The sequence below is a fragment of the Ursus arctos genome, unplaced genomic scaffold (genome assembly GCF_023065955.2).
Source record: "Ursus arctos isolate Adak ecotype North America unplaced genomic scaffold, UrsArc2.0 scaffold_18, whole genome shotgun sequence".
Taxonomy (NCBI): domain Eukaryota; kingdom Metazoa; phylum Chordata; class Mammalia; order Carnivora; family Ursidae; genus Ursus; species Ursus arctos.
In genome coordinates, this window is record NW_026622852.1 from 15,690,271 (window position 1) to 15,703,008 (window position 12,738).

Below are 12,738 nucleotides of genomic sequence, written 5' to 3' on the forward strand. Positions count from 1 at the left end.
TAATATTACATGCAATCTAAATTTGCATTCGTGAATAGAACGAACGAGAAAAATCCGAATGTGAATGAATTCTCTTCATTATTTATCCATTGTTTTGATGCAGTCCTAAGACCCATCTAAAATAAAGCATCTTTCAGGTGCATAGTATTTGCCATCTGTCAAGCTGTGCCATTGGCCATGCTACGATCTTGAAAACTTCACCTGGGAAAAGGAAAAGAAAAAAACTCCGCATCCAAATTTTCAAACTTGCTTAGGCGAAGCGTGGGACTGAGAAAAGAACTTCCAATCTTGCTTAATTTAAGAAGGTCAGTAAGAGGCATGGCAGAGGGCTTGATTTTTTCATAAAAATAGACGTCAAGGAATTCATGGGGAGGCAAGTAGGAGAAAAAGGCTTTTTGGGGGGGAAGGGACCATGACAGCCCATCAAGAAGGTTTCCTGTGTCTCCCACCGTCCCTCCTCCGGGGCGGTTCCACACTCCGCCCGCCCCGCCCTCCCAGGGCTTCGGAGCTCGGCCGTAGACCCGGTGGGCGGGGTAGCCTCTCCTGCCGTCCCTTCACCAGTTCAGAGGGTTGAGAGCGCGAAGCATAGGGGCTATTAACTTAGCGCCCCGGGACTCTTGAGGCTCACTGAGCATCTGCGCCTCTTAGCGTCTCCATCACCTGGCAGGAATTGTGTCAAACTTTGTTCGTTCGTGGGTGGGAGGCAGCGGGACCGCGGCCGGTCCCCCCCCCCCCCCGCCCTCCCCCTCCCGGCGGGGTTAGCTGTGGACAGCGCACTTTGCTCGTCAGACACTTCTCGGGAATGGAGCAGTCACAGTGTGGCAGCAGAGACCGCAGCGGTAGCGGCAGCGGCCGACCCCACTTGGCCCCGGGGCTGGTGGCAGCCGCCCCTCCGCCCCCGTCTTCGGCGTTGCCAGTACCCCCGGGGATACCAGTTCCTCCAACTTTCCTGCGGCCACCCAGCCTCTTTCTGCGGGCAGCCGCAGCCGCCACGGGAAGCAGAGGCTGCCCGTCGGCTCCCGGACTGGAGAGGGGGGTGGGTGCGGTGGGCTGCGGCTACCCGCGGACACCCAAGTGCGCTCGTTGTCGCAACCACGGCGTCGTGTCGGCACTCAAGGGCCACAAACGCTTCTGCCGCTGGCGGGACTGCGCGTGTGCCAAGTGCACCCTGATTGCCGAGCGCCAGCGCGTCATGGCCGCCCAGGTGGCGCTGCGCCGGCAACAGGCCCAGGAAGAGAGCGAGGCCCGGGGGCTGCAGAGGCTCCTGTACCCCGGACCCTGCGGGCCTGGGGGTCAAACATCTGGAGGCAGCAGCAGAACGGAGAATTCCCAGGCCTCCAGCGGCCCTGCGGCGGTGACGGCGTTGGGACTGGGTGCCTTGAGACAGGCTAGTCTGGCGACCCCTACTTTCCAAGTTGTCCAGCCAGATAATACGGAGCTAAAACGTAAGTTGGTCTTTCATTTATCCTTTGCAAAGAAAAATGATTGTTTTTGGGGAAAAAACAAACAAAACTCTTGGAAACAAGTAGCCAGGCCTTGGCAGTGGGCAAGAAAATTTGTTTAAAAGAAGCACTCATTTGGGTTCTGGGAAACTGCTCTGTAATAGGAATGTTAATGAGGGTATTAGAGACACATCACCTTGGAAGGGCGTTCTGTACCGTCAGGTGATAGGATAAGATAATGCGTAAGTGAAGCCAGAGTGATCAGATGAGTAATGCTAGAAATAGAATGTGTGCCCAAGTTGCTGTTACTTTGGGTGAGTTAGAACTTCAAGTGGGCATTGGGTGAAAAGCTTAGTGAGAGAAGCTGGGTTTTGGGCTTGCTTTATACTCTTTTCAGCTATAAAACCAGAGTTAATCTTCAAGTCTTGCTGGGAAATTCACTGAAGATTGAGAGCATAGTTCCTTATCTTTGGGGCAAAACTTTGGTGACAGCTAGAAGTGGGAAAGAGTCTGAAATCTACCAAATCTTTTTTCACCTCCTTTCCTTTCCTTAAAAATTTTAAGTACCATCTCATGACTGCTAGCCTCCAAAAGTGTAGAAAGCTCGAAATTTGAAGTTTCAGCTCTTTTCCATAAGAAAGAAATTTAGGCTTTCCAGATTTGTAAAACCATTGGGAAGAAGAATTTCAAAGTCCAGTATTAGGAATTTCTTACCCAACAAGTTTAAATTTTTTTCCCTCTTTTGACCATAAGTCACCTTCATCCCCTTTGTTATGTAAAAAAGACATAGCATTTTTTAAATTACCGTTATCTCAAATCACGTTTTCCTGCTGATGTAAATCTCACTGTATTTTAGTGAATTTCCAGCCCTCTACAGGTAACACTAGCAGTGTAAATGTTATTTCAGTATTTTTGTATAAATTCAAGACAAGTTGTATCACATGAAATTCCATGGTAGTGAAAAGTAAGTTATTAATTAGAAAACTTCCCCGAATTGTGAAAATTACAGATCTTTTTGGATCACAGTATGTAATTTGAAAAAGACTCTCTCTGTGGTTCTAGTTCATTTCAGTGGACAAAACAGATTAACCATTTCTCATGAAAAGTCAAAGAGTGCTGAAGAACAAAGTCATTAAGCAAATAATAACTGCTATAAAAAAGAAAAATTCTGTAAACTAAATCGACAGTGAAATCTGGCTGACTCTCTGTTAGACATTGATTTATATGGTTTTGGGGGTACCCAAAGTGTTCTGTTTTATAGGGTGAAATATTTTATTTTATTCTTTGCCTCAGTTGACCTGCTTTTTTGAAAAGCCACATCTATAGCTTTTCTAAACTGATTGCATCCTCTTACCCAATATCCATGAGCTGCAGTTGTCTATTTAATTTACTCATTAGACAAAGACTAACAGTGATTCAGAGGTGAATAAGATTTTTCTGCACACAAAAAAACTTACATACAAAAGAAAGAAGACTGTATGTATCCAACACCAGACAAAATGTACAGTGATAAAAGTAGAAATAAAACCAGATATAGGAGTTGAGAAAATGGAGTGATGACATAAATGATGTCACAGTATCTTAAAGATACCCTATTTTCCAGAGTCTCATGCAATCCATACTTTATTGCATTATATTGTACTCTATGAGTACAGTATACTAATAAAAATTGTTTTGTGCACAAATTGCTGTAGACATGAAGTTTTGATACCTTACGTGTTCAGAGGGGGAGGACGTATTTAGTGGGTCATAGAAGAAAAATGTAATGGTGGACCAAGGCCAATCTCTCCCCACTTGGTAGACTTCATTAGAAAAGTTTTATTGTTTCTTTTAAAGTTGAAAGTACTAGGGAGTCTTTGTAGTTTTACAGGAGCAACATCTTTTCTTTTGTCACCTGTTTGATACAGTGACGGAATTTTAAACCTCAAAGTGTTAAATTGCACACTTGAATTTTAAAATATAGATACTTCTTTAGAATTTAGGACTGCTTCTTGAGAAACCATAGGAGCATTGCAAATCATGTGTGCAAATCACTGCTTTAGGCAGTATTTGTTTTGTTGAATTCTTCACATTTGTAGAAAAAGAAAGTTTGACAGAAGTACTCTGAGTATCCCACTTGACAGTTTACTCTTTCTAATGGAAATAGAGATAAAATATGTCTATAGGATAAGAGGGAACGTAAACCAAAGTAAAAGTTATTTAGTGAATATATACATTATTATTTTCCTTGCATAAGCTGTGCAAAAGGGCATGTAAAATGTTACTGTTTTATTAATATGCTCAACATGCAGAGGGATAAAATCAGATTTTTGTATAAAAATATTTTTGGAAAAGTGCCCTTAGTATTGGAAGGGAGTTGTGATTTGATGCAAATAACTAATACATTGTTTTTTCAAGACACTTTGAAGATATGTACAGATTGCAATAGTGCAATAGTGCAGTTCATAATTTTCTTTTAGAAACAATTTGACTGTAAACTTTTTTTTTGATATTTCCTAGCTATTGAAAAAGTCCATATTTCATAGGGGATTATTAAAAAAATACCAAGTCTGTATCATCTCTCACATAAAATGAAATATGTGAGCTCTGGTATGATTTGAGATTGGTACAGTAGTGGTCATTATTGGTTCAGATTTGAAGTGAAATGAAGAATTTTATTGTTTTTCACATTATTCAGGTAACTTAATTGGAACCTGAAATGTGAGCATTAAAAAAAAATTGGAACTGAGTATTTATTAAATAGAATATTCATTTTCATACTGATATTGTTCCTTCCTTTGGCTTCTTATCTAAACAGTCATTTTATTTACTTCTTTTTGCATAGTGTCATTTTGAAAAAAAAAAAGCTCACTGGGATAACAATGAAATTTGGGTAAAATTTAGGAAAATCTCAAATCACCAAATGGGGCAAATAATGTGAGATACTGGTTTCACATTAATAGTTGGGATAATAATAGACTTTTATCTTCTGATTCCTAAATTAGCTACAGTATTTGTATGTTATATAATTTTGTGATCTTGGAATGACCTCATAGATAGCATTTTCCCACTATTCTAATGCCTTTATTTCTGAATGACCTTTTAAAATTCTTACTCATTAAAGTCTCTTGCAGCAAATAAATATTCCTAATATACTATGAGTGAATGAATTATTTTATCCAGCATTATTTTCAAGTAGACAATACTATCTGTGTTTTGGGAAGTTTTCCTTTATTTGATTCCTTTTTTTCTTTTCTATCCCCCAGAACTAAAAGAGAGTAAATGTGACTCATGCCAGAGTGGACAAGAAGAGCCAGTCTCTAAATCCCATCAGTGTACTCTGGGATCATCTCCTAAGTCTGTTGGTGTCATTGGAAAACAAAACATCAGGCCATCTATTTCAGAAAGCTCAAACAAGGAAGATAGTATTCAGCCTCTTCACCCTGGGGAGCTATCAGGAGGGGAAGAGAGTCCCAGGTCCCTGTCATCATCTGATCTGGAATCAGGAAATGAAAGTGAGTGGGCCAGAGACTTCACTGCTACCAGAGTCAGCCTTCCCACACTGTCCTCAAGACCAAGAGACCCTCTTGATATCCTTACCAGGATTTTCCCAAGTTATAGGCGTAGCCGGCTAGAAGGTATTCTGCGCTTCTGCAAGGGGGATGTGGTTCAAGCCATTGAACACGTCCTAAATGGAAAAGAACACCAACCAGACACCAGGGACTTAGTAAGTTCAGGAGAATTGGAAAATCCAGCTTTTCAGAGAGCTTCAAATTTTAGTTTAGGTGGAATTGGTTTTGGAACTCTAGGGAATAAATCAGCTTTCTCTCCTCTTCAAACTGCTTCTGCTTCTTATGGAGGTGATTCAAGTCTCTACAGCTTAAATCCTAGACTAGGTATCAATCCATTACGGCTGGCATATTCCTCTCCAGGAAGAGGGCTCTCTGGTTTTATGTCTCCTTACCTAACTCCGGGGTTGGTACCAGCATTGCCTTTTCGACCAGCTTTGGATTATGCATTTTCAGGAATGATTAGGGAGTCTTCCTACCTTCCCAGCAAAGACTCACTAACTAGTGGCAGATTGTATTCCAGGCCAAATCAGGACGATTTGTAATATTTCTGCCTCTTCCCCCTTTTTGGAGTATTTCTAGAAGCATGCAGCACAACCCACACACCCACACCTATTAATGTATACACTATGTATGTGAATGGCATACTAGACCTTAAAAATGCTATTTTTTCTTTTTTACAACCAACCTGATAGATTTGAGATCGAAAGATTCTTCTTTAGCATTTACTAAGTGAAAGAAGCATTTAAACATTATCTGTGCCTTGAATAAAGCCATTTCAGGAAATAATTTTACTTTTATGAATTTTCTCCCTAAAATATCAGTTGTAGAATTCCTGTTTTATAACTAGACTTGTCTTTATTTTGTTGAAAAATGGAGTTTATAGTTGTAAAATACATTTATAAGTGTAAAGCAACCCAGCATATAAAATGAACTAAAAGGAAGAATTTAAAAGTTGAGGTAATGACTATTACTTTGAACTTTTTCTTTCCTTCTGTTCCTTGTACACAGGAGAGAAAAAAGCTATTCAATGTATTTTAAAGCATTTTATTCACATAGAAGTGATTAGTAATAAGTAAAACTTTTGAGAAATTTAAATTCCTTATTTTTTTCTGAATGTCTTATTTTTCATTCATATCTACCAATTGTGATAACAAGTGCCATTAATAAAACATTTCTCTTTAAAGTGAACTTTGTAAATTACACAAAGCCCATGAAGTAAATTTTAGGAAATGAGACTGCACCATCTTCTGGCCACTATCACTAATTGCAGCTGAGTTCTGGTAGAGTGTAGGAATTAGAAATGAATGGTTTTCTAATAGTATAAGCTAACCTTGTTTTGAAACTGTCATTTTGGATCATGCTACACAGAAACTTTCATATGATAAAGTGAACGTCTACTGTGGGTTAGGATTTTAATCTTTGTATCTGGAGAAATATTCCTTTCCATATGTTTGTGGCAAGAATATGGCAGCCATTCTCAAAGGTAAAAATAGTCTTACTCAGAAAACTTAAATGCTTGCTCAGTTAAATATTGATTGACTGTAGGTAGATGATGCTTAATGCATTGAGGAGAGTTATAAAATTTCCAAAGGGGAGATATTGTCATTAAATTTGAAAGGATTCCTTGAGATTTTAATAATACTTTTTGTTCTCCATCTGGAGCACATGAAAACTATTTATTTCAGTAAGTGGAATGTCCCTGAGAAAACTGCTTATAAAACAATTTCATGAAGTTTTCTTTATATGTCATAATTTTTTTTTAAGGACAGTAGCTTCATTGTTATTGTTAGGAATAAATGAAAACGCAGCTGTGGTGTAAGATAGTTGATGAATTAGAAATAGTTTAAACAGCTTGAGCAAAACGATTCACTAAAAATTTCTTAAATTATATGTATGTGTGTGTATATATATATGCATATATATTTTATTAGAAAATATATTAAGTGCATAGAATCTAATGATGATTTAAGATATACATATATTTAATATGATATGCATTGTTTTTAGTGGTGTGAATATGAGAAAGCAGATCTTGTAAAGATTTGTTGTAATCAGTAATCATTATTTATGAAGACAATTTTTAGATTCTAACCCTAAACCATAATACAATGCCTGGCAAGTAGTTGATATTTAATTAATATATACTGAGTGAAGGAACCATTTGGATAATAGATCTCTCTGAGACTCCGGTAAAACCAAAGAACTCTACACAGTGGCCTACACACAGTTTTGCATGTAATTTCACGGGGTTCTTGAATCTCTAAATGCCATTCACCATTCAGTTTAGATCCTCGGTGATTCTTAAATTGTTTCCATTGCATTGATTCATTTTTCAAATGCTATTTTTTTGAAAAGTACTAGAGCCTGTAGAGGATACCAAATGTAAAATATTGTGCTCTCAAGAAAGTTACATTTTACAGTAGAGATCTGGTTTAAAAATACAATGCTAGAGCCATTGGATTCTTTATGTGGTTCATACAGTGATGTGCATGTATCCATTTGAGAAGCTTAATTTCTTTTGAACTGGAGGAATATCCATTTTGAGCCATATTCAAGTTAAAAAATAATTTTATAATCTTAAAACTTTAGTTAATTTACATAATGCTTTATACATTTCATACCCTTTACAATAATTTTAGAACTAAATAAGCTTACAGGGTCGGTCATTTTGTCCAACATTAAACTGAATGTGAGAGAATTGAGGCTCAGCAGTAGTGTTGTCCATTCCCAAGGTTACCATAATAGGGTCAGTCATCAGAAGTAGAAGTTAGTTCACTAATTCAATTAGACTATAAGGTCTGAGGAAGAATTCATGTCTGTCTACTCACAGCTTTGGATAGTATCTGGTACATAATAGGTGCTCAAGTAATAGTTTTCCATGACTGAATTAAACATAAAAAGAAAGTATTAGCTTAGAATTTTGTTTATTCAACAACCATTTATTAAGCCCCTACTCTGTGCCAGGCACTGTGCTAGACACAGGTAATAAAGTGGTTAATAAGATTCAAGACCTCACCTCAAGTTGCTCATAGTCTCTATTACCATGTGTACAAAAACAACAGATTATGCAGTGTTGGTACTGTTTGACAGTGTTGGTACATCAGTGAGTTCTGTGTAATCATGAGATTTATGCCCATGAATACTGCTTGAGGCCTGAACTCCTAAAGTACTCATTAGGAAGAGGGGCAATATCTGTTTCCATGTAGTGTGTTTAGGGAAGTGCAATTTGTTTGAGAGGTAAACCACTTTCAGGTCTATAGTGAAAAAAGTGGGCAAAGAGAAGCTTTTGTTCCCTTGAAGGGAGGGTGTGGAAGTTACCCCAGCTTCCACATGGCCTCTGGATTAGAGATATTTCCTAATCCCAATCCCAGAGGTGAGCTTTTGGAATTCCTCTGAGTCTTTGCACAGGCCTCCTGGTCTAAACCCTCATCTGGCTATTCTATGAAAATGGGTTAGAGTTGAGGGGACAATTGAAGAGCATGTGATTCAAATGATCTACTTTTTTCTCTGCAACTTCTGTTGAAACAAGAAGATTTGGGGGATTTTAAAATCTTTTTTCCTAGAAATTCCTAACTGTGAACTTGGAACTAAGAAACATGAAGTGGCCTATTCATTCAACTCTTTATTTTTTTTTTAATTGCAGTTTCCTTAGACATTTGTTTTTTTTTGAAGTTAAAAAGCCTTTACAACCCAAGAGAGGCTTGGCATAAAACACCTAATTATTTACCACTGTAAATGGAATTATTCTCCTGTGTACAAAATGAAATGAAGTGCACCATCAGCTTCATAAAGGCAAAGCTTTTCCTCTGGGCAGCATGATTCTTAAGTGCGGACGCTCATCCTTTAGGTCAAGGGTAATGGGAAAAGTTCCTGCTCAGATCGTTTTTTTCCCCTCCTCACACATCTCCAACTAATCCTGTTATGGATGCCTCATTGCAGAGCTAGACCCTTAGTTATTTGGCATTGCCCCCTCCAAATTGAAGCTGTTTTGGTGTAACACTTCAGAGCAGTTGTGCCAAACATTAAAATAACTTTTGTGTTTTGTTTTGTTTTTGCTTACTAAGTATTATTCAAATGAGAGAAATTCATTACCATTTCCCCTTTCTGAACTCCATGTTAGTGACGGAGAATTCAAGGGAAGACAAGATGACAGGGAAGAGAACTATGAAGATGTCTGTTTCTTACTTTTGCTAATTTGGTAATTAAAAAAACCTGACATTTTAATTTATTTAGATTGCACAGTATCTTCAAGTCATAATGGCCACATTATGTAGTCTTATGAGGATGTTCATAGTTTTAAAATGGGTGCACAAATGTGGCCTTATCAAAACATCTATGTCAAAAAATTGCTTTAAAATATCGAACATTTATTAAACTCCATCTTAGTGACACGTTCATTGAAGAAAAATAGACTAGATATTGATACAATTAGGAAATACATACGAAGTTGAACAAGCATGCTAAAAAATATTAATTAGAAAATCCATGTCAAGCAGGAAGTGTTTCAGATTCCTGTCCTTGACCTTTTGTAAATTTTTTATCAACCAGTTAGATGAAGGAATAAAGGTATAAAATTCATTGGACAACACACATCTGAGAAGGGAAGCTGATCTTTTGGAGGACAGAATTAAGTTTTAAATGATTGATTCTCACCCTCTCTCATTCAAGTAAACTGATACAGTATTTAAGATCCTAGGATCTAAAAAAAAAATCAACTGCCCACATAGACAAGGAAGAGAGACCTGGTTTTACAATAAATTTTTAGGAGAAGAAAAAGTAGTGTTATTTACTGATTGGTAAATTCACCATGAGATTACCATGTAACATGCTTGTTCTAAAAGTCAACTGAAATTAGATTACATGAATAGGAATAAAGTATGTGGAATGAGGGATGTGAGAGTACCATGTACTCTGGAATATCAGTTGACCAGGTTTTAGCTCAAGTCATGTGTTCAGTTCTGAGTGCCATACATTAACAGTGATTCTAAAACCAGGAACAAAACAGAGAGGTATAAGATGCTAAGTGGTCATTGTGGTGGTTAGTAGTGTTTTATGAGAAAATGTTAGAAATCGGATAAATGAAAACATTTTAAAGAGCTAGCATATGACAAAAATGAGTTGGGGTCATTCTGTAGAGTGTAGAGGGCATGAAAAGTAAAACTTAATGGAGAGAGAATTCAGAGGAACATAAGGAAGGACTTTTTGTCATTAGCAACTGTCCAAGAGTGGAATGGCTGCCTTGTATAACAATATGTCCTCTACTCATTGATAATATGACGTAGAAATTACCATTTGGAGACCTAATTGATGAGATTTTTCAGTACTGCTTCAGTGTTGGAACTCAATCATTTATATTTATTTTTTTATTTTATTATTTTTTAAAAATTTATATTCAGTTAATTAACATATAGTATTTGTTTCAGGGTATAAGTCTGTGAACTATCAGTCATATATAATACCCCGTGCTCATTACAACACATATCCTCCTCAGTGTCCATCATTTATAAAGCAAACCAGAAAAATGATAAATATTTGTTGAATAAATGACTTTCAATTCTAAGACGATGAAAATGAAAACACCTAACCATTATTTGTCAATAAAACACATTGCAATTTTGTTTATCAGAACTTTTCCTTTATGATGGTCTCAGGAGTAGATACAAAAGGAAGAGACAGAATAGTGCATGATTTGCAAGGGTTAATGAGATCAGTTGGTATACAATGCATAAAGAAGAGGAGGAGAGCTCAAAAAGGACATGAAGAGCACTGAAGATAAACTTTAATATATTTTTCATAAAGTACACATCATTATGTTTTTCTGAAAGGAGCACTTCTTCAAGAGTTGAGGAGACCTAGGATGGATTTAGCTAAATGACTTGGGCAGGATAATTATACTCCTGGTCACTTGTTCCCTTTCAATAAAACAATGATAATAGTTTGAGATATAGTTAACCACTATTAATAGATCTTATGTTAGAGTAGAGAAATGGGAGAGAGGAAAAATTGGTCTGTGTATGCATGCAGACACTTCTTAGAAGCAAGGAAGAGGGGTGCCTGGGTGGCTCAGTTGGTTAAGTGGCTACCTTTGGCTCAGGTCATGATCTTGGGGTCCTGAGATCCAGCCCCACGTCAGGGTCTCCACTTAGCAGGGAGCCTGCTTCTCCCTTCGTTCCTGCTCATGTTCTCTCGCTATTTCTTTCATACTGTCTCTCTCCCAAATAAATAAAATATTAAAAAAAAAGAAGCAAGGAAGAAATCCTCCGATGTACCAGTGCCTTCATATTTGTAACTAATAATGGGATTCTGGATGATATTGATAACTTCCTTCTTCCACTCCCCATTTCATATTCTTTGCCCCCAGCAAGTGTCTCAGTTAATTGTGGTTCCTTACTTGGTGGGGTGACTCACATCTTCATTCCTGAAGAATCTGTGTCATTACAGCCCTGCCTTTATTGAGTTGCTATAACTTCTTACTAACTTTTACCATAAACTATGGGAAGACAAAGTTACACTCCCGAGGATCTCTTGTGTGCTGGAAATACTCCCCCTGCTTCTTTCCAGTTATTTCAGTGTCAAGAGGTGCCCCAAGTAGCCAATGATAGTCTCAGATTCCAGTACAATATTGTATTCTCTGGTGGAATCCTTTCTCCTTTGGGAAGTAAGACTTCTAAAGCAAAAATGCCAAATGTTGTAGAGAAAGGAAACAACAAAAGGAAAGTTTCTAGTGAATTATTAGCATTAGTATGAGAAGATCCATTTCCATATCTATCTTGTGATTCCTAGACTCACGAATTCTGGGTATAGGAGAAGCATCACTACAAGTTTATAGCTGATTCAAAGCATATCTTACATCCAGGAGGATATTATTCCAGCCTCATAAAGTGCTGTCACCAGCTGGTGCCATAACTGAGTCTTCCAAAGGCCATTCCATAATTTTATCAAGCCAGCTGGGGGAAACATGATGATACCAGAGAAGTCCACGAGCGTGATACCAATGTTGTACTTCATTTGCTATAAAGTGAGTCTCTTTGTCAGAGGCAATGTTGTATGGAATACTATGAAGGTGAATAAAGCATTCTGTAAGCCCACAGATGGCAGTTTTAGCAGAAACATTGAAAGTAGGAAAGACAAAACCATATCCAGCATAAATGTCTTTTCCAGCGAGAACAAAGAGCTACTCCTTCAATGATGGAAGTGATCCAGTGTAATCAACCTGATACCAGGTGGCTGGCTGGTTCTCCCAGGGAACGGTGCCATTTTAGGGACTCAGTGTTGATATTTGCTCTTGGCAGGTTGGGTACTCAGCAGTGGCTCTATCCAAATTGGCCTTGGTGAGTGGAAATCCGTGTTGCTGAGCCCATACACAGGCTCCATCTCTGCTTCCATGATCATTGTCTTCATGAGCCAATTGAGCAAATATAGGGATTAAAGAATGGGAAAAGAATGGGTCGCTTTGTGCATACGATTACTAAGATCTTCCTCTTCTAAGATTGTTGTTTGGTGAGCATCTTTTTGTATGGGACAAAAAGATTCTCATATTTGTGCCCACTTGGAGAGGCCTTTCCCCATACCTCTTCCTTAGATCATGTTTTTTCATGTTTTATCCAGTTATGTTTCTTCTGGCCATAAAGCCAAACTGTTAGCCACTGCCCATGACTCATTTTTAGATATGTACCTCTGTCTATCTATCCTTCCAGGCAAAATGAACAATCAGGTGCACAGCTTGAAGTTCTTCCCATTGGAAA

At 38.1% G+C, this 12,738-nt stretch overlaps 1 protein-coding gene across 1 annotated transcript; it reads left to right on the forward strand.

Annotated features, from left to right (window-relative positions):
- The first annotated feature begins 777 nt into the window (after window positions 1-777).
- On the forward strand, window positions 778-10,611 carry DMRTA1 (DMRT like family A1). The gene is made up of 2 exons (XM_026505992.4): window positions 778-1,445; window positions 4,688-10,611. Exons 1-2 carry the CDS (start codon window positions 803-805, stop codon window positions 5,533-5,535), a joined length of 1,491 nt encoding a protein of 496 aa, XP_026361777.1. The 5' UTR covers window positions 778-802; the 3' UTR covers window positions 5,536-10,611.
- The last annotated feature ends 2,127 nt before the right edge of the window (window positions 10,612-12,738 follow it).